Source organism: Mustela putorius, unplaced genomic scaffold (assembly GCF_011764305.1).
Source record: "Mustela putorius furo isolate JIRA1106 unplaced genomic scaffold, ASM1176430v1.1 tig00003932_pilon_pilon_pilon:0A:0A, whole genome shotgun sequence".
Classification (NCBI taxonomy): Eukaryota; Metazoa; Chordata; class Mammalia; order Carnivora; family Mustelidae; genus Mustela; species Mustela putorius.
The window spans coordinates 188,797-213,903 of NW_025422077.1; the positions used below are offsets into that span (position 1 = coordinate 188,797).

General features: G+C 39.6%; 1 protein-coding gene across 1 annotated transcript in view; it reads right to left on the reverse strand.

Moving 5' to 3' along the window:
* ASB5 (ankyrin repeat and SOCS box containing 5) overlaps window positions 1-24,806 on the reverse strand; it is a 49,617-nt gene extending 24,811 nt beyond the window's left edge. The window contains exon 1 of the mRNA XM_004775562.3: window positions 24,498-24,806. Within this exon, the coding sequence (XP_004775619.1) occupies window positions 24,498-24,693 (196 nt within the window). The 5' untranslated portion in view covers window positions 24,694-24,806. The remainder of the gene's footprint in view (window positions 1-24,497) is intronic.
* Between the last annotated feature and the right edge of the window lie 301 nt (window positions 24,807-25,107).

Genomic DNA, 25,107 nt, shown 5'->3' on the forward strand with positions numbered 1-25,107 from the left:
ACATACGGTCAGGATCCTCATAAAACCACACATATCATAATAATGCCTAACCACAGTGAAGGATACTTTAGAAGCCGGTGTGGGCAGGGCTTTAAGAATAAATGTTAGGTAAGGAGGCTCTTTCAATATCACCAACTTGTTTGGGGATGATTTTTTAAAAGTAGAAGCATAACGTAAAATCCAGTTAAATGGAGTTTGAAGTAACAAAATTATATGCTTGCATAAAGCATATTTTTTATGGTAGATCTTGAAACAGAACGCTAAGGGGTTCTATTAAAGAAAATGTACTTGTCCTCAATGTCTAGGGCACTTCACTGTTGAAGAAAATGTACTTGTCCTTAATGTCTAAGACACAGTAAGTCCTTGTGAGCTGTCACATAAGGGTGATTTCTACCATACTCACCTGTTTGTTAATATTGAGAGTTAATGTCTTCTCAAAATGCTTAAAATATCTTTTTCAACATTGTAATATAGAAGATATCTCTGAATTTGGGATTTTTTTTAAATACACCAAAAGACATAAATGGTTTTTCAGAAAGACACAAATAATGCCCATATGTTGCACAAAAATAATAAAATACAATTTAAATTCAAAATCTCTAAGTGCTTAAACCATGAGAGACCAACATAAATGCTAACGACTAAAGTATGTTAATTTCTAGTTGTGTAATGATCAAGTAAGTATGAAATTTCATTTATTCATGCATTCATTCACCCATTCACTCCATATTTTTTAGATGTCTACTGGGTACTATGCCCTGGGTACACAGAGATGAAAAGACAGTTGCTGTGACTTGAACCTTACGCTCTAGACTGGCATTTCAGAATTGGCATGGACCTCCATCACTGTCTAAGAAACATCTGTACATCTGAGAATCAATCTTAGACTCATGGTAGACTTGGAAATCCCCAGAGTTAGGTTGCTGTGATGCTCCTTAACTGTTAGAACTGTCCACAAAATAATTCTCATTTACATTTCATAAACCATAAGTGGCAAGTAGCAATTCTCCATAAAGAAGACACGATTTTATCGTAGACAGTGTATTTCCATTGTTAAGATTTTTATGAAGCCCAAAACAATTTTGTGAAAAAGTGGCCAAAAAATGTGGGTTTTTTTTGTTGTTGTTGTTTTGTTTTGCTGTTGCTGTTATTCTTAACCTGATATCTTGGAAAGCATTTGGCTAGCGTGCAGATTGTGAGATGAATGGAGAGATACCACAATGCCATTATGAAAGGAAAAACAAGGAAAATCTAACCAAAGATATCAATTCTCATTTTGAAAACAGATCTCAACACTTCTCCAGGCTTCTGCTAAACATAGGTTTAGAACAAAATATATAAGGCCTTAAAAAAAATTCCTAATGTTATGTTTTAGCCACAAAACTATATAGGACGAAAAGATTTAAAACTCTCAATGATGAAACTATTTTTTTTATCAACTCCATATGCATCAGCAGTGCACCTACCCTTGATTTAACAAATCTCAGGAGATCTGCTTTCTTTTTTTAAAACTTTTTCTTTTTTTTTTTTTAGAGAGAGTGAGCCAGCATGCGAATGGGGTGGAGGAGGAGGGGCAGTGGGAGAGAGAATTTTAAGCAGAGTCTTCACTGAGCACGGAGCCAGACATGGGGCTCGATCTCACAACGCTGAGATCGTGACCTGAGCCAAAACCAAGAATCAGATACTTAACCAACTGAGCTTCCTGGTGCCCTTGTTAATCGATGTTCTAATAGAGCTATTCATTCTGACTTAGTATAGTAGTTAGGAGCCTCAACACTGCCCTCAAATGACCAAAGCTGGGTCCATATCCCACGCCAGGCAAATACTAAATTTGTTACCTAGAGAAAGTTACTTCATTTCTTTATGCCTCGATTTCCTTATCTGGAAAGTGGGATAACAATCCTACCTCACAGGATTTCTGTATGAATTAATAGAGAAATCAGAATTGTGCCTGGTACACGGTTAGCCTTTAATGTTAATTTTATGACCTTATTCTCGGATGTAAATATATCATTCATGCTTGCTTCATCAAATTTTGTCTTTCTATGTAGTAGTAAAGTTAAAAAAGCAAATTCAAAACTCACAACACTCAAGCATTTCAGTTACTGGTAAGCCCCACAAATATTCCTGGTTCTTTGGTTGCTCAGTGACTGTGGTGTATAGAAAACCATTCTTGGTACTAGATATAACTTTGCTACTTTGTCAGCAAAATGAAAACAACCAACCAAACAAAAATAGCTCACAAAAATTAAGCAACAGAAAACACAGACTAAAATAGCTGTGGACCCAAAACTCTGTCCCACATCATTGGTGAGTCCCCTGGTTGCCAGGAAAGAAATGCTGGTTGATATACAATTGACCATTCATTTTCATGTGAAAACAACAAAAAAATAGAAAATACTTAAAATATTAGATATGAGAAAATTTTTAAAAGAGGGAGGAAGCACAAATTTTGAAATAATAGGGAAGCAGCAATATTCGAGAAGCACAGAAATCTCTTGACTATCCATATCAACAATCCCTAGGTTCTAGGAGGGTTTTGCCAATGGTGAAGAAGCCAGATGATCTGGACGATCCCCAAGTATAGGTTTGTTGGGTTGAGTTTTCCTTAAGTGTTTTCCTAGATAAATGTAGGCTTAACAGGCAAAAAACTGATGACAATTCCTAAATGTGCAGTAATGCACTCTAATAGCCTATGCTGAAAATCCTTTAAATGTTGATGTGGAAGTAGGCATAAGCCAATCCATTTCTTCACCACCCATTTTCTTCCCAAATTTCCTTTGATTATATCCACATTCATTCATTTCTAATTCTTAGTCAAAGGTGTAGACCAAGCTGCTGTATATTCCTTACTGTAATGCATACTAAATGTTCGCCCTACATCCACTCTGGCCACTGTCCAATTTGTTCTCTGTTGATTAAGTGACACGTGTCAGATTTGCTTCAAAATAATCCCAACCAAGGTAACTGGCAGGTTTGACTGTGTGCTTCTACGAAAGCAAGCTTATGTCTCATAATAGAGTGTTATCTTTCCGTTCAATTGATGGGCCGAGATGTTATTTAAAAGGAACCTTATCATAAGAGAGTTCTCAGAAACCCGATTCTTCATGCTAGATTTGCTTTGCTGATACTTCCTTTAAGATTCTTGCAGCTTTGTTCATGAGTGAGATTGGCTTCCTATAATTTGCCTGTCTTGTACTGACTTGTTCGATTTTGAGTAATGTACCAGTTAAACTTTGATCGCTCTGAGTGTTATAGAATGAGGAGTTTTTCATACCAAATAGACCCTCTCCAATTGCTGGTTAAGGAATCTATGTGGGGCTGCTGTCTTTGTAGGCACGTTAGCGTAGGCCGGCTGGCTGGCAGTGGGCATCAGAGACGAAGGCGAAGTCAGGGAGAGCAGAGACTTCTCATAGCTCCGAGGAAAACCGGGAACAGAGTTTGTCTGTCCCCACCTCCAGCCTCAGCAATGTGGGTGGCCCGAGGAGAAGCTGGCACCCTTGACCGTAGAAGGCACACACACCTGGCCTGGGACTCTGAGATATGAAAGTGGGCAATCTGGAGGGAGTGGAATGAGCCACGGATCCACGTGGCCAGATGACCAGGGTCACGTACAAGCCAACAGCAGTGCCTACACCGGCCTTAACTGTAAAACTAGCTCCTTTTTCTGCCACCCAAATGTTACACAACGTTCTCCTCCAGCCAGTCCCAACCTGGAACAGCACTAGAAAGGGAATTCTGGGCCACAGAATTCTGGCATACCTGAGTTGACATGGTACAAAGCCACTACAGGGAACAGCTACGAACTCCATGAAATGAGTTGGGGACGAGTCCTTTGCTTTTTCTGCTGTCATAGATCTACCTTATAATACTTGGTAGAGGCTTCTGGTAAAACCTCTGCTCTTGGATTTTTTTGGGGGGGGGGAAGTTTTAAAACTTGTGATTTTATCTCTATTAGTGATTTTAGGATTAGTTAGGTTCTTTATTTCTTCAAAAACAGCTTTGACAAGTTTTTTTTTTTTTTTAGGAAATTGTCTTTCACCCAGATAGTCCCAGTTATTGGCATTAAGTTGTTAAATAAAACCACTTATTTTTAAAAATATCACTAACACCTGCTTTATGTTTTTATTTTTTTTAAGATTGTTTATTTATTTATTTGACAGACAGGGATCAGAAGTAGGCAGAGAGGCAGGCAGAGAGAGAGAGAAAGAGGAAGGGAAGCAGGCTCCCTGCCGAGCAGAGAGCCCAATGGGGGCTCCATCCCAGGACCGTGAGATCATGACTGGAGCTGAAGGCAGAGGCTTAACCCACTGAGCCACCCAGGTGCCCCATATGCTCTCTTTTGAATTCCAACCATTGTTTATTTGCACCCATTTTGACATAGGTGTACCAATCTCATTAGTCTCTCAACAGATCACCTTTCAGCTTTGTTTATAATTTGTTTATAAGTCACCTTATTAATTTCTGCTTGCGGCTCTCTTACTTTTTTAATTCAGTGTGTGAAAGTTGACAGTTTTGTTCTTTTTATAATTTTGATTTCTAAACCCCTGAGTTCCTTAAAGACATCTTCTTAATTTCCAAACATAGGAGTTTTCTTCCAGTTACATTTTGTTAAATGATTTCTACATTAATTTTATGGAGAGTCGTAGATATGATCCATATCAGAGGCACCAAATGATGGTTTGTGGGCCAAATCTGGCCTACAATCAGTTTGGGTAAATACAGTTTTATTGGGGTGGAGCCAAACCCATTCATTTACATATCATCTGCTTCTATGTTAAACTTGCAGTTCTGAGACTGTATGATGCACAAAGACTAGAATATTTGCTCTCTTATCCTTGACAGAAAAGTCTGCCAACCTGTGACCTATATAATACTAATCATTTGAACTTTTACAGAGACATGCTTTATGGCCCCATGTATACTCAATTTTTTAACTCAATTGAACTCACATTTTCAAAATGTATATGAAATGATGTGGACGGAGAGTTCCAAATCCAGATTAGATCTACATTTTCAATTTTTAAAAAAGATTTTATTTATTTGACAGAGAGAGATCACAAGTAGGCAGGGAGAGATGGGGAAGCAGGCTCCCCACCGAGCAGAAAGCCCAATGCAAGGCTCAATCCCAGGACCCTGGGATCATGACCTGAGCCAAAGGCAGACGCTTAATGACTGAGCCACTCAGGCATCCCTTTCTTTCTCCTTTTAAGTCAATATTTCAAGTTTATATCTTAAAGCAATTTTATCGGGTGAATACATAGAATTGTTATAGCTTCTAACTAAATTCATCTTTTATCATCATATAGTAGCATCTAGTCATGTTTTTTGCCTCCAAGTCCTACATCATATTAATATGGTGAGATATTTTCAGGGAGTATTTCAGTGGGGCCTGTCTTTCTCGATACTTTGATTTTCAACTTTTCTGAATCCTTATGTTTTAGATGGGTCATTTAAAAAATATATATTGCTGGGTACTACCCCCCAAAATCTGGAAATTGTTATCTTTAACCTAGAGAACTCAAGCTACTTACTTAAAATCATTATTTAGGTTTGCCTGGGTGATTCAGGTCAGATTGGGTCATGATCCCAGGGTTCTGGGTTTGAGTCCCACATTGGACTCCCTACTCAGTGGGAATCCGTTTTTCCCTGTGCCTGTGCTCCCCTTGCTTGTGCTCTGTCTCTCTCTGACAAATAAATAAAATCTTAAAAAAATGAACTTATTATTTAAATTACTGATGTATTTAGCTATTTGTATGATATTTAGATTAATTTTTCCCATATTAGTTTCGTACTTTGTATTTTCCCCACTTTCTATGTTCTTTTTCTTTAGTTATTTTGATTTGCTTAATTTTATAATTCCATTTTCCCCTATTCACCTCTGAAAGTTATATACTGTATTTTTTTTAACCCTGTGCCTAATATTTTGCTCAGACTCAGACACTAAGGAGAGCTAGGGCGCCTGGCGGGCTCAGTTGGTTAAGGGTCTGCCTGCCTCTGGCTCAGGTCATGATCCCAGGGTCCAGGGATAGAGCATCTCAGGCTCTCTGCTCAGCAGGGGGTCGCTTCTCCCTCTGCCCCTTCCCCAACTTGTGCAGGAGCTTGCATGAGCACATGCTCTCTCTCTCTCTCTCAAAAATAAATAAAGAATAAAATCTTCAAACAGGAAAGAGAGCTAGAATAAAGTTATACCCATAATCGTGTCTGCAGAAGTGACATCTTTCAAGTATAAGTCTGGCGTGGCCCACGTCCCCTATACTGAAGCACAAATTCATTGTTATATGGGGCATCACTTGTAAACCACACTGACACCCATAGCTACTTACATCTGTATCACAAAATACCAAAGTTAAATATTTATTGTCTGCCAATTATGACTCTGAATTATTATATATGATTTGAATCTGAAAGCTCTGTTCATAAATAAGACGTTACATCCAGTGCAGAGAAAAAAAATAGTTCTCTAAAACTGGCCAGCTCAGCTACATCTCCATTGTATCTTGCTACCATGTGAAAACAGCCAAACTGAATAGACACTTGAGTTTAAACGACCCATGCCTCACATCAACCACCACACTCCTTGTAATTTGTGCTCTGAACCTGGCTTTTCAAGAGTTTGCAGATTACCTGAATCATTCCTCAGTTCATTACCAGGAAGCATCGAGGCGCATTACAGAAACTGTGTAAACATAGTAAAACACAGAAAAATCCCGAAGTTGACCTTGGTACAAAATTAATAATGGTTGTTTAAACCTTTTACAGACACTTTGATGAAGACAATTGGTGGACCAGGATGTAACAGGAGAAAGAACAATATTGTTTGATCAGATTTTTTGGAGACAAGGTTTTTGAAAGCTGAAAAAAAAATTCATGGTGAAAAAGAAGAACTTTCCAGAGCATCTCAGGAATGTGCATTCCATGTGTCGAAGAGGTAAGGAATGGACTGTTTGAGAGACTGGGTAGTTTAAATTAGTATCATGGCACCAGACACAACCACAGAATGCCAGAGCGGGCTCCCCATGCCGCCGTGTATCACCAAAGAAGCGAGTATTGGCACTGTGGACTGTCTTCCAGATAATTAAGCTAAAATATGAACTACAGCACTGATGATATGAGGAGTGCTAAAAAGAAAAAAAATGCATTTGCAGAAGTAAGTGTTCCTTCAGTAAATAGAATGCCCAGATGTCTGCCCAGTTGAAGGTGCAGGAGTTATTTTTTTTTTTTTTTAAGATTTTGTTTATTTGAGAGAGAGAAAGTGAGAGAGAGAGCATGAGAAGGGAAGAGGTCAGAGGGAGAAGCAGACTCCCCATGGAGCTGGAAGCCTGATGCAGGTGTTGATCCTAGTACTCTGGGATCATGACCTGAGCCAAAGGCAGTCGCTTAACCAACTGAGCCACCCAGGCACCCAGATACTGGAGTTAGTAAAAACAAAACAAAACTCAGCTACCATAACAGGAATAATAAGGAACTTCCTTAAAAATGGTAAAAGTTATTAACAATACCAAATAAACAAAAGCCTTCAAAAAACATTATACTTAATGCAGAATGTTGAAAGCTTTCCCTCTGCATTGAAAAATAAAAAATGGACACTAATTATCACCACTCCATGGAATATTACACTGAAGGTTTTAATCCATTGAATAACTGAGGAAGAAGAAATAAATAATGGTATGAAACTTGGAAAGGAAGAAACAAACTGGCGTTATTCATAGATAATATGATTTTCTATCTTAAAAAAAACCCGTAGAACCTACAGATTCTTATTAGAATTAATGAGAGCTTGGCAGGTTTGCTGGGTATTAAATTAATATATGAAAATTAACTATATTTCTCTATGCCTACAACATAGAGATAGAAAATGAAATGATTTAACCAGATAGTTTTTACAGTAGCCTAAAACAATTTAACACCTAGGAATGAATTCAACAAAAATGTATAAGACCTCCTCAAAAGATAATAATAAAATCTTACTGAGAGATATTAAACAAAACCTTTATAAATGGGAAAATATATCATGTTTATTCATTGGAAGGCAAGCACTGCAAAGATGTGAATTTTCCCTTTAATAAATGATTGATAGGTTAAATGAACTACAACAGAAAACCCAACAGGTATTTTGTGAACCATAGAAGTGGCTTCTAAAATTTGGAATTTCAAATTACTAAGCACAGCCAAAGCCACTGAGAAAATAGAACGAAGTGGGAAGGGTTGCTCTACTGAGTATCAAGATACTTGAAAGCTACTGAAACCAACATAGTGTGGTTTAGGTCTGGAGAGATGTACCCAGTAAGAAAGCCCATAAACAGACCTTGGTATGAACAGACACTATTCTTAGGCAGAGAGCTTACCATAGTGACTATGATTTATACAATGTATGACCGACTTTCCATTAAATGGGGTGAATATAATTGGCTACCCACTTAGGAAAAAATGGGCTTACACCATTCAAAAACTCAATTGCAAGTCGATAGTTTGAAAGGAAAGCTTTAAGAAGAGAATGCAGAAAAACACTTTGATTATGTTGAAATACAGCAGGAATTTTCAAAATAAATGACACAAAAAGTATTAACCAAAATAGAAAAGATTTATACATTTGACTGTCTTTTTTTATAAAGATTGATTTATTTATTTGAGGGAGAGAGCGAGTGAGCATGTGTGTGGGGGAGTAGGGGAGGAAGAAGGAGAGAAGCCTCAAGTAGATTCCACCCTGAGCACGGAGCCAGATGCAAGGTTCAATCCCATGACCCCAGATGAGAGTAAGAGTCCAATGCTAAATCAGTTGTGCTATCCAGGCACCGCTAAATTTGACTACTTTTAAATAAAGTAAACAAACAAAAACAAACAAAAAAACAAAACCCATGAAAAGTGAAAAGCCAAGCCACAAAGGATATTTGGAAGTAATATTCTTTTTTCAGTCTCCATTTAATTGTAGACTATATAGGTAACTTCTAAAATCAATGAAAAATAGGGCAGAAAACCCATTAGAAGGGAAGGCAAAATATTTGGAAGGCACCTCACAAAATTAGAAGGTATAGATGGCCAATAAACATGAAAATAGCATTATTAGGGAAGTGAAAATGAAACCACAAGGTATCTCCACATGCCCACCAGATTAGCAAAAATTAAGAATACTGACAACACCCCATATTAGCGATAATGGGAAGCACCATGAATTCTCATACACTGTGGATCTCACTATAGATAAAATCATATTGGAAAATAGAGTAACACCAACTAAAAAAAACCAAAGATACACATGCTGTATGACCTGGCAGTTCCACTTCTGGAGCTGGACTAATTTACTTGTACTAGGTGTTTCTATCAGTGTGATTCATAATTACCCCAAATTTGGAATTTACAGCACTGAACATGAATGAACTCCAGGTACACGTGGATAAATCTTTCTATCACGTTGTTCACTGAGAAAAGGAAATCAGGAAAGAATATTGAGAGAATGGGTCAATTGACATAAAGTTTAAAAGCAGGCTAAACCAAAGGGTCAACTACCTGAGGTATAGTCAGGGGGAGGAAACCTATACAGGCAAGAAAAAGATAACTGTAAAAGGAATCCCCCTCTCTCTGGAGACAGGGAGAGGCTGTTTTGGATGGAAAGAGTGCACAGTGGAGAGGAAGAGAGAATACTCCACAGAGCACTTCTCGGGGAGGAAAGTTACCAACCATGTGCCTCCAGTGACCTTGGGTGACCCCTGGTGTGAATATATGGAAATGTGTCTCCAGGACTGCAGGGGCTGTCCTGAAATCATTGTCATTACCTGTTATTTGGTGACTCAAGCCAGTTCTGAGCAGTAGAGTTGAGTTACAGTCTCCACGTTCTGCCATAGAGCAGGTGAGGTCATGGGTGGGATAAATTCACGAAAGGAACTCAGGTTCTGTGCTAAAAGCATCTCTGGTCAAAAAGGATCCACCAATAGTTAAAATAACATGGAAGAATCATGGTGCTTCAGAGCGAAGAGTGGACTTAGATGCCATCTGCTTCAGTGATTTACGTATGGTTGCAGAGAGCCCTGGGAGTTCAGCCGAGCTGCCTTGGAGTATGCCAGCTAGCGTGGGGCTCTGCCTTCAAACAGAGTGGTTGCCACTCTTATCAGCCTCACAAATTGAGCTTCCAGATCATTCAAAAAAAAGTCAACAGCTTAAAAAAAAATAAAAGGTTCAGAACCCACTGATCTTGTCTAACATCTTCATTTTGCAGATAAAGAAACTGAAGTTGCTAGAGGGTGGGTGGCATCCCCAGAGTCACCCGGAGTGTTACCAGCAAAGCAAGACTGGAACAAGATTGTCAGTTCCTGACCTGTTCGGTTTCCAATGTACCCTATTGCTACTTAACACCACCGGCAGACAAATCTAAACCAGTGAACATAAAATAAGGAAGGCAAGGGACACCTGGGTGGCTCAGTTGGCTGGGTTTCCAACTCTTCATTTTGGCTCTGGTTGTGATCTTGGGGTCATGGGATCGAGCCCCGCATGGGGCTCCATGCTCACTGTGGAGTCTGCTTGAGATTCTTTCTCCCTCTGCTCCTCCCCACTCCCCACCCCGCCCCATTCTCTAAGTAAATAAAATCTTAAAAAAAAAATAAGGAAGGCAAAAAACAGATTTTAACAACTTATAGTACCTACGTCATAAGCTTTTTTGTTAGGGTGAAATGAGTTTATGATCATACATGTTTAGAATGGTCCCTGGCGCACAGCTAAGAACTAGGTAGGTGTTCGGTATCTTATTCTCATAAAACGACACTTTCCACCTCCTGCCTTCTCTTCACCCACTTGGTTGTGGTGTTCTATCTCTACCAGCTGCCTGCTTGAAATTTAAACGAGGTCCACAAATCCCTACAAGGGATGAAATCAGCAACCTGTGTTCTCTGGTCTGAGCACAACAGCTGCCGGGAAGAAGATCTGATACACGATGCTACAACAAGGGCTTAGTGTAAGAACAATTTTACACATACCTCCTCTCTTCCCCATAGTTCTAGCCACAAATAGTTGTGTCCCTGGGAACCATATGCTCAATGGAAGGTTGAGGCCCTGGCGGCAGCTAAGGTGTTTTCTGTTGATCCTGCACAGAAGGGTGTACTGACCTTTGTTTCTGCCACACTGAAGGTACTCACAGAATTGGGTCTCAGAGCAGAAAGGAGAGGAAGTCTGGAGACCCGGGTGCGCTGGCTTCTGCTGCAGCTTGGCAAGCCACGGTGGCGCCACATACATACGCCGTTGTGGGCCCACTCCGGGGTCCTGGGGGCAGGCTATCCTTGCACAACTGTCGCCAAACAGGAGTCCTACCCCCTGCTGTGGGTGGCTACTACTCTCTCTTGCCTGTGTGTTACCTTAACTACAGAAGATTCTGGACATGGACACAAACCAAATTCCCCTCTGTGATCCTTTCGCCACCTGTGTATGAAGAAGCCAGTTGTGTGCATAGGCAAAAGCAAGATTTTTTTTTTTTAAGATTTACATTTTATTTGGAAGAGAGAATAGGTATAGATGGAGAGTAAAAGGGAGAAGCAGACCCCCCTCTGAACAGAGAGCCCAGTGGAGGGCTTGATTCCAAGACCTTGAGATCGTGACCTGAGCTGAAGGCAGATATATATATAATACTATATATAATGTAAATTTTAAATATAAAAAAATATATATTTTTTTTTATTTTTTAAATCATGATTTTGCCAGGGCACCTGGGTGGCTCACCCGGTGTGTGTGTGTGTGTGTGTGTGTGTGTGTGTGTGTGTGTGTGAATATATATATATATATATATATATATATATATATATATATATAAATCATTCCTACCACTTTGCTATCTAAAACAGATACTAAAGATTTTGGGGCACAGGCTCTAAGGGTGAAGAGCTGAAGTCCAGAGGTATTGTTTACAGCAGGTAGTGATTCTGAGTTTTCTATCAGCCAAACCCCTTCTTGTAACAGCTTCTAGCACTTGACGATTTTCTGACTTGCTTTAGAGGAAGAAGAGCAGTCTCCTCTCAGAGTTCTCATATATGGCATGTGGGGTGTGTTCTGTATGCTGTATACACTTTGAAGGGCCATGATGGCATTCAGCTTAAGGTGAACAAAGAACGAACATTTAGTGATATTTGAAGTTTGGCTCAGAAAGTCTGACATTTTAAGAATAAAAATGTATTCACTTAAAATGAGAAATCAAAAAGCAGACAAGTAGCATCCCTCACCAAAAGGCAAAACCTTTGAGTTTATATGAGCTGAATAAGATACTGGAAAATATTAACAGCCTTTAACGGATTCCAGTCAACAAGAGGTATGATGGGTTTGTTTTATTTGAGGAAGCGGGGTCATGCCAGTCCATGAGGTTAAAAGGAATCAGGGAAAAGGGACAAAAAGTCTGATTAAAAAGGTGGAGCGGAGGGCATTAATATAGATTTGACTTCTGGGCAGTATTGATTTTCTGTCTTCATTTTCCTTTGAGAATTAACTCCCTGAGCCTCTCCATGAATGTTCACTCTGTCTATGTGTGGGTCCACACTGCTGGGCGAGGCATGAGAAGGAGAGGAGAAGTGCTGTGTTGAAAGTGGTGATAAAATCCCTGGGCTTAAGTTTGAATCCCTTTCTTTTCCCTTTTTTCCTCCTTCCTTTGTTTCTAACCTCCTTGATTATTTGGTAGGTCTCTGTGCTAGGTGAGCTCTGAGGATGAGGCAAAGCCCTGTGTTCACGCATGCGTGGGGCACCGGGAGGTGGGGGTTGTGGGTGTGGTGGGGAGGGGGCGTGGCGGGGGCTGGGAGCAGCCCAGAAAATGCAAAGGGATTCTGTGTCTGACTGGGATTATTGCCAAGTCCGCGAAAGATGGACTGCAGCCCGAAAAAGAGCTGGCCCTGGAAGAAGGACACTGCTAGCTTCATAATGTGAACTAAAAAAACACATCCCACAAATGGTCAGGTTGAGTGATGTCAGAAGCAACGCCAGAATACCTGCACTCCTGTTTCGACTTTCCTCTGAGGAGATCGGTAACCTTGAGCAAGTTCTGCTACATTTGAAATTGTTTCCTTCTTTGTAAAAGAAGCATTAATACCTTTGACTTTGTAGGGAACAATTATGAGGATGAAAAGGGATAGGATGTATGGAAAGACTTTGTGAATTACACGAGAAATATGACATACTGCCCTCAGAAAGTGTGAGGTGGGTCTTGCAGTGTCATAGCTAGGGATAGAAGAGGTCAAGAGACATGCTAAGCACCCCTATTAAGTCCAATTATAGGGAATTTGGAAAACAAATTCACTTTTTCCTTTTCTCATCTTCTCCTCCTACAGTATTAACCACATAATATTTACTAGGAAATCATCTCAATTTCATAAAATGTAAGATATGAAAATTTTATATTTAGAAATAGTTTATTTCCCAAGGGACTCTTTTTTTTTTTTTTTTAACATATAATGTATTATTTGCATCAGGGGTACAGTCTGTGAATCATCAGTCTTACACAATTCACAGCACTCACCACAATACATACCTTCCCCAATGTCCATCCCCCAACCACCCCTATCTCTCCCTTCCCCCACCCCCAGCAACCCCAAAGGGACTCTTTTACATGACACATTTACATGGGATGACAAAAATAAAAATCCAGTAATTTCCTAAAACTGTCCTGCACACAACTTTTAAGCACAGCTCTGCTTGTACTCCGGTATAGTACATTTGACGGGGGTTTTACCAAGTTTTAAACATAGCTTTAAAAGCACCAAGGATGAAGCCATTGGGAACAATAACGTTTCTGCTGGAATATTAAAATTCTGATATTACAACATGGAACTGATTCCTATCATCTAAAACAAATGGCCAGTATTGCATCAGCTTCATTGTTCCTCAGTGGCCCAAGGCAGACCAGGCTAGCTTGAGCTACCTCAGGAAAATGTGGGAGTTGCTGTGTTACTCCCCAGTTAGTGAAGTCGTGGTTAGACTCTCCATTGTGAGAAAGTGCTTTGTCCGTTATCATATTCCTACTTTGGACCTTGCAGCTAACAGCCTGAGTATTCCCATGGCTTGGATCGTCACCTTGTTCCCCAGTTGTAACATACCTAACATGGAAGCTCTTGGGGGGATATTTTGCCAACTTGTGCAGAGGGCCCCAGACCATTTAAAATGGTCTGAGGTTATTCACTGAGCCTATGAAATAATCCTGCATTTTTATTTCCAGATCAAATCTGCTTTTTTTTTTTTTAAGGCTTATTTTTCTCCTTCCTCATAAGAAAAAAAAATTTTTTTTCATAAGATAGGTCCAGTGAAAAATTATGTTTTGCTTGCTTCCTGGAGAGACCAGCTGGCGGAGAGAAACAGAGAAAATAAAGGAAAAAAGCCAACTCCCTGCCTCGTGCTGACTCAGGCCTTCACTGCTCCTGTTGTTAGGACTGGGTTTTGTCTTCCCTTTCAGCTGCCAGGGATGAAGAGGAGAGAAAATAAAAGGGCAAGAAGGCTTGGCAGAGGAAGTTAATATCCGGTGCTTTGGTATTTTGGAGATGAAGCGGTGTCAGCTCTTTGTAAGGTACTCACTGCGGAAGAGTGAAGAGAAATTTGCTCCTGTATTAGTAACGTGCCATTACGCTGTCATGGTAATGCCTTTTCGGAAAAAACTGGTAATACTACAGTATAACCTGACTAGGTATTTGGCCCTGGAAAACATTCCCTTCCGAAGGATTTCTGTCCGAAGTGTTCTTTGACAGAATAAGATGGTAGAAGAAATACCTGCAAGTAATTTTAAAACTGTCAGCTCTGAACTTGCCTTTAGGTCCTGGCCACACACCAGGCCAGTCCTCTGCCTTGCTCTGCTCCAGTTCTATGTGGTAGCTCGGAAACACTCAACCTTTCAGAACTTCACTTGGTTACTCTTAAATAAACACATAAAGAGCGCCAAACACTTAAGTTCTGAAACCTCCCCAAATCTCTAACGTGATGCGGAGAAGAAAACTTAGTTGCTTAGTGAAAATGTCTTAGCATCATCCTGTGCTGACAGCAGCTCTAGCAAACACAGTGTATGATAATTCCACAGTCCTTTTTTATCCATGTTTCTCTGAGTACTCAATCGTAGGCAGTTTAGTACTGTTTGTGAAGAAATTTAAAGCATAATATAAAGAGCTCACTTTTATGGAGTAACGGTATTCCAAGGCACTGTGACAAATGGTAATTTGTCTATCAAATTGACTTGACAAAAGTAATTAAAATCTATCTCCTAGAAACTTTGTAATAGCCCTCTGAAATAAATATCGTTATCTCCATTTTAATAATGAAGAAACTGAGGGCTGCAGACTTCAGACAATTTTCCTAGGATCTCACAGCTGGAAGGTGCTAGAAACATGACAGAATAATTTATGCATGCCTAAATCACTGGCATCTGCAACGTGACTTGAAACTCTATTTTCCCCTAGATTAAGGTATTTTATTCATTCCGTAAGTATTTGCTGAGTTCCTCCAATTTCCAAGGCATTATTTTTCTTCGTGCCATTGGCAGCTATTTCAAGGTCCCAGTGACTTTTTGCTTAGTAAATTATAATTTCCTTCTCCAGAATCATTCTCCAGAATCATTCTGGAGAAGGAAATTATAATTTACTAAGCAAAAAGTAGTTTCCCCCTGCAAACTGGTTACAATTCGGTCTCCAAGTATTTGGCAAGAATCCTTTTTGCCTCTTGAGCCTTATGTTAATTACAAACTTATTTTTCCCTTTATTCTAGTTAAATCCTTTGTATTTCAAACACCTTATTTTTTTTAATAAATAAAATATTTGTTATAATGCTATAGAACCAGGTTTGTGGTCAAATTTGTATGCTACTTAAAATTAACCTTTAGGGGCACCTGGGTGGCTCAGTGGGTTAAAGCCTCTGCCTTTGGCTCAGGTCATGATCCCAGGGTCCTGGGATTGAGCCCGGCATCAGGCTCTCTGCTTGGCAAGGAGCCTGCTTCCTCCTCTCTCTGACTGCCTCTCTGCCTACTTGTTATCTCTGTCTGTCAAATAAATAAATAAAATCTTTTTTAAAAATTAGCCTTTAAATAGTTATCAAAATATCATTGAATCAAGCTTTCATAAATAAAATTCTTTTTAAAACTATTACGACCTCCAGAGGGCCCTAAAGTTTGAGTTTATTTAAGCAGATTCCCCTTGCACTTTTGGAAGGTCATGCCAATTAGGTGCTCAAGTATTGTTCCAGGACTTAATATCACTGTGTAGGAGGTAGTCCCTCCAATCCAAATCACTCTTGTTCTGTTGCTTTCTTGGACTAATGGTGCGTAGCCATAAAACTTGGCAGCTAAACTAGATTTTACTAGATGAGCAGCTTCGTCATAACTACAGGGAATGGAGAGAGCGATGTTTACATTTTTGTTTCGCTTCCTTTCTTTTACTTCTTGGAGAGTCACTGTGAAGAAATAGCCATTCCTTCCCAGACTCAATAGATCTGTGATTCTGTGCATTTCAGCTCTGAAGAAACTAACACTTTCTCTTTTTCCTATTTACCCATTCTGGGTGGTGGCTCGAGAGGGAAAGAAGACACAAGGCTTCCAAATTCAGAAATTCATTTGGTGCATCAGTTCACACTAAACCTTACCTACTCCTTGTGCTTGATGGACTATAGGAATCATCATTTCTCTAGTGAATGAGGTCGTTTGGAAAACAGAAGGAGCTCATAAATCTCCTCAGTGGTTAATCAAAGATGTGTTTGGTACTTCAGAGGGCTTCTGTCCCCCAGAGTCACAGCCTACCCAACTCCATCAGCTCCTGAGGAGCTCTGCAGCATTATGAGGGCGAAGAGCCGATTTCAACAGACAGGCCTTAAAGTTCATTGTATCACGGTCTGTTTCCATTTAAATCAAGCCACACACTTGATGACTGAGAGGAGCCAGTGTTTCTATTTAAGAACGTGAATGGCCTTTTGGTTTTATGTTCCAGTTTGCTTGTCCCCTGTCCATAGTTTACGGCACTAAGCCTTCTGGAAAGAGTGTATGTATTTCTGAATGTTTCTATTTTGCTCTTTAGGTGATGGTGGCATGGAAATTTTAGTTGCCCTCATGGAGACAGAATGGCCTCGTGCCATAGTCTCGCACATTCCTGATGGGCCCAAAATGTTACAGTTGTTCCCATCCCTAGTAGAGAATGTTGAAAGGCTGTTCCTGTTGTGACTCATTTTATAAAGTGGTTGGTTCTGTAAAGATGCACGTAACTTGCATCATATTTTCAACACACTGAGAGCATTTGTGTTTAAACACCATTTCATCCTTTTCTTTAAAGAAAAATTTCTCGGAAAGTCCAACTTCTGGAACGTCACCACAGTAGAGCTATCCTGTTTAGAAAAGAGGAAGGGGCCCACGGGAACCTTGTCTCTGCATGCCACCCTAGCCTCTCAATCCCACGGGCTTTTCTAGAAAACTCCTAAATCTCCTTAGAAGGCAGATTTTTAAAAACCCATGCCACAGTAACCAATGTAGAATTATAAGACTAAGAAATGAAATTATAAGGAAAAAATCATTCTAATATATGGTCTCCCCCAATTTAATTTCCCAGAGTGGACTTGTTTAATCACAGGCCACTTGGAAATGCTAACAATTTAACAATTTATGTGGCTCTCCTTCCCTGATCTGATATCCTTTGGGCATTTGGAGTCTAAAGAGCCAATGGTCTCCTTTGTAGTACCGCTGAGAGAAGCCTGGAAAGAAGGAATGATTTGTTCTTCCTGCAGCTGGTAGAGAAGAAATGCCAAAAGATCTGCAGAGTCCTTAAGCAAACTATTCTTTCATTTTTTTTCTTTTCCTTCTTTGTTCCTTTCTTTCTTCTTCCTCTTCTTCTTCTTCTTCTTTTTTTTTTTTTTAAGGATTTGAGGGTGGTTTCAAAGCAAGAGGCGTTTGAAATACTCCACCGCTTTCCGTGACATGGTTCGTCTGTTACTGGGGACACACTTGACTCTCTTCTGCTCCGGTTGGGAAATGAGCCGAGCGGGCTGAGATCACTGCAGCAGTCCACACAATGCCATCGAGGCACTCTGAGGACTTGAGCTGTTGAGCCCACGTCGAGGGGGTGTTTTGTCTTCTCTGAGATGCAGCTCATGAAATATGCATACTTCACGTGTCCTGACCTATTACCTCATCACACCAGAGAGTCTGCAAAACACCCCCATGGTAGTTATTTCCAGCATTACGTAGTGGTTCCTTTTGTGTAGCCTGAATCTAGTGAAGGCAGCAGAAAGCTCTTAATAGAACAATTTCCTTTTGGATGTGTGATTGAGAAGATGTGTATTTATTTTTCACGTTGGCACCGATAATCCAGCTATCCTCATCTAATATTTATACATCAGTCTGCTCCCCGACGATCCAAGCTTGTTCAGTTCGACATTCTAAACTTCCTCTTTGCCCTTATATTCAGTTTGCTTTCACCCCTGCTTGTAATTACGAGATAACTTCTGCCTCAGAAATTTTATCTCAAGCCCCACCTTCTTGATGAAGCTCCAGATACTCTCAATGGCCTTCTTTAGAAAACAGTCATTACAGAACTTAACTGTTTTCATTTAGCACCATATGAATTTCTGCTTTCTTGCTGTTTGGCTGTTTCACATGGGCACAGTTCGGCCCCACTTAAGCACACTTGCTTTGGCTCAAAAGGGGAGTCATGTAGTACCTGTGATAATATACAGATCTCTCCATATGTAAACCCACACATACACACACATATGCATTCACCAGTCTACATGTAGCACATAACATTGAACCAGGAATGGAATAGGTGTCCAAGTACTGAGCTGAATTAAATTCAGAATTGTATCAGTTACATCAATTAATGCGAAAACCCTTATTTCAATAAATTACCATTGTCTAAAAGATACAGGAAATTGAAAAGCAGAAGGTCCAGACTTAAGTTTCCACTCTTTATCTATTCTTATTATCTTAAAACTATAGAATTGATTATACCAGTGCCTCCTAGCAATATATGCAAAATCTGTTTTTGAAATTTTTTCCCAAAATACCTGTTATCCTACAAATACCACAGTGGATAAGTAATTAATATGCTTTATTTTTTTCCTAAAAATACATTCTTTTAAAATAAAACTCTGAGCTTTTACATAAAGACTTAGGCAGAAGAAATGTGAGTCAGAAATAATAATAATAGAGATGAAAAAGAGAATGGGACAGTGAAAGTGGAGAATTGGGAAGGTTTTGAGCATTATGAAGAAGGAGACATGCATGATTACAGGAGAGAATATGCATATTGCCAGTAAAATTTATTTTTCACGACATGTCCTGGGCAGATCTATTCTTATCCCTATACTCTCACCTCTGTGCTCACAGCATCTTCTCTAGCCTTGTAAAATGGCACTTTGCATGTTTTTAAACTACTCAGTTATCTGTCTCCCACTAGATGATATACACCTTTAGGAAAAGGATTATGGTTCGTTTGTGTATTTTTTCCTTAAGGCCCAGCATAGAGCCTGTGACATATAATACACACAAGTCAATAGTTTAAGTAATAAAGGAGCAAATAATGGAATGACATAAGGAAAGGAGAGAGAGACAAAAGGCATGAGAAGACTATTCCCAGGAAAACTGACCCCTCACAAGTTATCAGTATGCCAAGTTCTTTAATTCTAAAAAGTCATTCATTTCTCCAAATATAGAGGAAGAGGAAAGATATTAATGTTAGAAATATGACAGTCTTCTGTGAACTTGGAACTTTGTTCCCACATTCCGTCTTTAATTCACAGGATTATAATGGTCTCTTCCAAAAAAAGTGCTCTGACATTTCCAGAAAAATAGAGCTTGGGCAAAATGAAAATAGCTTAAATTTTTTTTTTTTGGTAACATTTTCCATTATAATGTCCTGCCTTTTGTCATACTTTTGTCATAGAAGAACAGTCCTATTGGCTCAAGTTATTCTTAGAGAGAGATCCACCTAAGTATGGAAAATGTGTCCAAAGCTCTCACATTGTCAAGGTATTTTTATACCTTTATATAATGAACACTGTGAAAGAAGTCATCCTACAGATTTGCCTCTTGGAGTTTTTCACTGCTGAGATTCTGAGACACGTTCCTAACATAGCTAACCCCAACACAGTCAACACCAGGCATCAAAAACTACATGGCTCCTCGGGTACAGGCAAACATGATCACTGCCGCTGTGGTTGACATCTGATGCAAAGCTAAATTCCTAAAGCTGTTTTCAAACCGGAGATGGGCTTTTTTGATGGAGAAAACCATGAATGACATTATATAAAATTCTAACTGCTTTTCCTATCCAGTTTACCCTATTCTCCAAAATGGCCAGCACATTGGCCATTGAGCTTGTGGTAGCAGGTTTACACTGTAGCCTATTTTCAAATGTCAACAAGAGACACGTCAAAAAACAAAACAAAACAAAAACATGCTTAATGGTAACCCCCAAACCAAATTTATGAAATCACAAAGACAGATGATTGCACATGCATTCTGTAATTCTATATAAAGTCCCAACTGTGAAAGGAGTGCCTGAAGAGTTCTGGATGTCACAAGGATTGTGACATTATGAGAGACATTGTGACATGTCTCTCACAGAGAGACATTACTTTGATGAATTTTCCACAGTGTCAAATCTGGTCTGTGGTCTTGGAGACTCAGAAACCCGATCTGTCAGCAAAGCTGGAGCAAATTCACACGTCAGAGGTGGACTTACAACTCGGAGAACACAGAACACTACCGAAGAGTGATAACAAGATGTAAATACATTAATTTACAAGAAGCTTAAATGTCACACGGACTCCCCCGCTCCTGGGGGCCAGCCAGCTCGTTTCCTTTCTGGGGACAGGGCCACAGGAAGTGCCAAATCCTAAACAGAAGGTTAGTTGGTGATGAAAAAATGGAACAAAAGGAAGACAGAAATAAGTCAAATGTGAGACTAGAATGCAGATCCTAGTTTTATTACCTTCCGAGTTACCCCGATGTTTCACACTGGGGGAAGGCAAGTCTGAAGACTCACGGAGCAGCGAAGGGTCCAGCCCCCTCTGTGGCCTGGGTGGACGCTGAGGGCTCACCTGCGCCTGCATGGCTGATCAGTCCCTCTGCTGATAGACCTATTTTTCTTCTTGGTTTGTCCACATCTAACTCTGGGAGACAAGAAGTTCCCCTAAAGTAACATCTGCTCTCTGCCAATGCCATTTAAAGGTATCATCAGATTCATCCTTTCTTCTTTTCATTTTGTTTTTTAAGATTTTATTTATTTGAAAGAGAGAGCACGAGCAGGGGTGTAGAGGCAGAGGAGAAACAGGCTCCCCTCTGAGCAGAGACCCAGACGTGGGCCTCAGTCCCAGGACCCCAGGATCACAACATGACCCAAAGGCAGGTGCTTAACCAACTGAGCCACCCAGGTGCCCAGGACAACATTATTACTCTTAACAGAAGGGCATTAGTAGTTCGTGACTTCGTCTCAGCTCTTAGAATGATTTCATAAAATCTATGTAACCCCCCGCCCCAGATCTCTATCATCTGTCTATACTGTTTGATACCACAGCTGAAGACACTTTTCAGCTCCTGTTAGCCTCCCTGTTAGTCTCAAAGTATAGTGCTAGCTTTAAAAATAGACTAGTGCTCTGATATTTTAAAGATTGTAAGCAGGATGTTTAACAGCAAGGACTACAGGAAGCAGGTACAGAGAAAAGTCGTGATAAATTGTGTGATGGCAGAGTTGATAAAAGTCTTCCGTTTCAAACACGAAGAGGCAGATTTGTAAGTTTTACTGGCCTTTCAAGAAGATCAAGCAGGAAATAATCTTAAACTACTTTAGTCGCCATTTAACTTCCAGCAGCGTTGGGTAACCACACCTTGGTCTCAAGTCTGACTAGAAAGTACTTGGAGAAAAAAACAAAAAACCCTTCCCTGTGTTGCTCCAGTAGGATGAGCTCATTTGCAATAGCATCTAGTAAGAGAGGGTTTCTTTTACTTCATACCAAAGTACTATGACATGGGGAGGACATCCAGAATGTTGTCAACAGCGTCCTCTCTGGTTTGAGAGACATGAAAATACACACATCGTCTCCTATATCATGGAATTTGGCAACTCCTCGTCAGAAATGTTGGGGAACAATCTGGCTAAGTCTTAAAAGTAGGAATGAGAAGCCTAATTCAAAGTGGAATGAAGGTGATAATCTTTCCTAGGAAGGAGGAAATTGCTAGGTTAAACAAAGATAATTAAGCCTGATTGGTTAATTATACAAATACAAACAAAATAAAAATAGTTTCGTTGTAGTATATAAAAGGAAGAGCTATGTCAAAATGAAAAAATTAATAATTTCTTAGGCAAAGAAGAATTAACTCTTAGGAGATCAAGAATGAGTTTGTAAAAAAACACAAAACAAAACAAAACAAAAATCGGTTTGTTAGGTACCTGATTGTTCTCCTAATATTACAATAAAATTGGAGCCAAATTATGCTTGCATTGAATAAAAATTATATAGTCTATTTAATCTATAGATTAATACAAGATGTGAGAAAAAAATTTTATTAAATTGATATAATACTAACACAACACAAAAAAATTTTTAAGAACCTATGTTCCCAATTTATATTTCTAGGAAAAGTGTTTTTCCATTAGTAAGTGTTGATTTTTTTCTTTTCTTTTTGGGACATCCTAGAGTTCTAATATATCTTAACAAACATAGACTCATGAAGCTAAATGGGAACATGGGAGCCATTTCATATATTCCTATGGCTTCCAGTGAAAGTGCTCTGAGATCAGATTCAACAGAGGACAATTGTCTTCTGTTACTTATGAATGTGTACAAAAAGGAGCTTCTGCAGCTTTCTCAAATATGCTTGCTATAGCGTGCCTGGGTGGCTCAGTTGGTTAAGTGTCTGCCTTCAGCTCAGGTCATGATCATGGGGTCCTAGGATTGAGTCCCATGTCAGGCTTCCTGCTCTGCAGGGAATCTGCTTCTTTGGCCCTTTCACTGGTTCTCTCAATCTCCCTCTCTCAAATAAATAAAATCTTAAAAAGTAAACAAATAAAATGCTTGCCACTCCACAAAACATGTAGATTTTTAGCAAATATTTCATGTTTTTATGTATGGCAGTTCTCATAATAGGTAGACAAGAAATTTGACTATGAAATAATGAATAAATCTCATCACCTTATGATCAATTTCAAATTATATCTAGAAATATTGGGGGGTTTTTTGTTTGTTTTACAATCTAGTTTCTTGTGTTTGCTGTTTCTGAAACAAAATATTCTACTTACAACTATAGTGTGTGCCACGTTTGAATAGTGACGGCCATTCTAAAGCAGGGTGTGAAGTAAAGGATTACATATTGCCTGTTTCCTGGAGACCCTTTCTTGAGAGTTTCATACTGGCATTTAGATTTTCCTCGCTTTGAATGAGTACGTAAATTCCTCACTTTGCATAAGAACTCTCTTCCTCCAGGGGCAACAAATGGACTTACAATCCACCTCACATACCAAAAAAGATTTTCTACCTTCATTCAGCTTTCCAAAAAAGATTTTCTGCCTTCATTCAGCTTTGCATGTACCTTAACCTAGATTCTAAAATGAATTATTCCACAAACCAAAAAGGCAGAAGAATAGATTCTAACAAGGCAAGCTTTCCAGTCTAAATGCTCTTTTAAAAAAATTATGTTCTCTAATTCCGTGATAGTATATTTTGACTCTGAAATTTGAAGTTACTTTAGAGGCATTTGGGCTCATACTCGTTTGCTGATGTTCAAACCAGCAATGAATCCAAAGGCTGTAAGAAATTAAAGCGTCACCTTAAAGGTCACTGTAACAGTTGTTTTTATTGTACAGAATACCAGTCCAATAGAATATGAATGATTTTATAACCTTTAAAGTCTGTGGTTAACATGACTGTTTCTCATTTGGTCTCATACTTCAATTTCTTCTAAGAAACATGGATTGATGTCCCTGGCTGCCCACATCAAGTGTGTTCATTGATGTTCCTATTGTATTATAGTCGACTTTTTACAAGTTGAGCAAAGCAATGACAATTACATCCAGGAGAACTCATGACATAAATCTCAGTATTCGACACGCCGTGTTTTATTTTTTAATCCTGGCCAAATAAAAGGTGTGAAAAACAAGTACAACCTTCAGATATTCTCATTAATAATAATTGTTTTACAGATGACGAAAAGCCAGTTTGAGAATCATAAAAGTCTGGGTCCATGTTAAAGGACAGCTGAAGTGCCGTCAGTAATGGAAGCCTCCAAAATTATAGCTTGGCCAATGCAATGTTTAAAGTTTTAAAATACTTTTCTCCATGTGAGGTTTCCACTACTCTATTTTGCAATGATACCTTGGATTTCATTAACCCAGACCTTTACCCAGCAAGATGACTTTCTTTTTTATGAAGCCGTGAAATTTACAAATGTTTTTCTAAGGGAACGTTCGGGGCATATTCACTTGGAAGCAGCCCGTAGAGAAAACATGCGATGTTTTCGTGGGCTGTGGCTGGAGCAGTAGTCAGACGCCACGTGAAGCAAGAGAGCATTACCATAAACATACCTTGTCCTTGGGTTACTCCATAAAATTCAGCTGCTATCCTGGCTGCTTCCTTGCGGTTGCCTTTCACGATGTAGAAGTGACTGAGGATGGCAAGGCTGATTTTCACAAAAAGCTTGAAACAGAAGAGTGAAAGGATCGTGAAGTAGACATTAGATAACTGTTGAGCAAACGGCCGGCTTTCTTCTAACACCGACATTGCTGCACCAGAGCGTGCGGGTCTCTCCGCTCTGAGCCAAGTCTCAAATGTGCCTGGCTCTCCTTTGGGAGGCTCCTGAACAGCTGGTCCTGAGGGAGGAAAATGTCAGCTGGTCATGATGCCCTGAGCTCAGAATATTTATACCGTCCATAAAAGTTCTCTGCAGACTGCCATTGGTCTGACGATGTTCCCTGGAAGCAGCTGCAACACGTGCTCGGCTGCCAAGGCTCCTGACTTTCCATTCTCAATAGAAAATGACACCACCACCCCCCCGCCCCGCCTCTCTGCTCCGAATTTCAAGACCCAGATATTGAGAGTCATAAACAAATGATTTTCTCTCTCGGCTTCTAATTATCACAAATACTTTGAAGACTGTCTATGGGGTTCCAGTTGTTAATGTCAATGATTTTCATA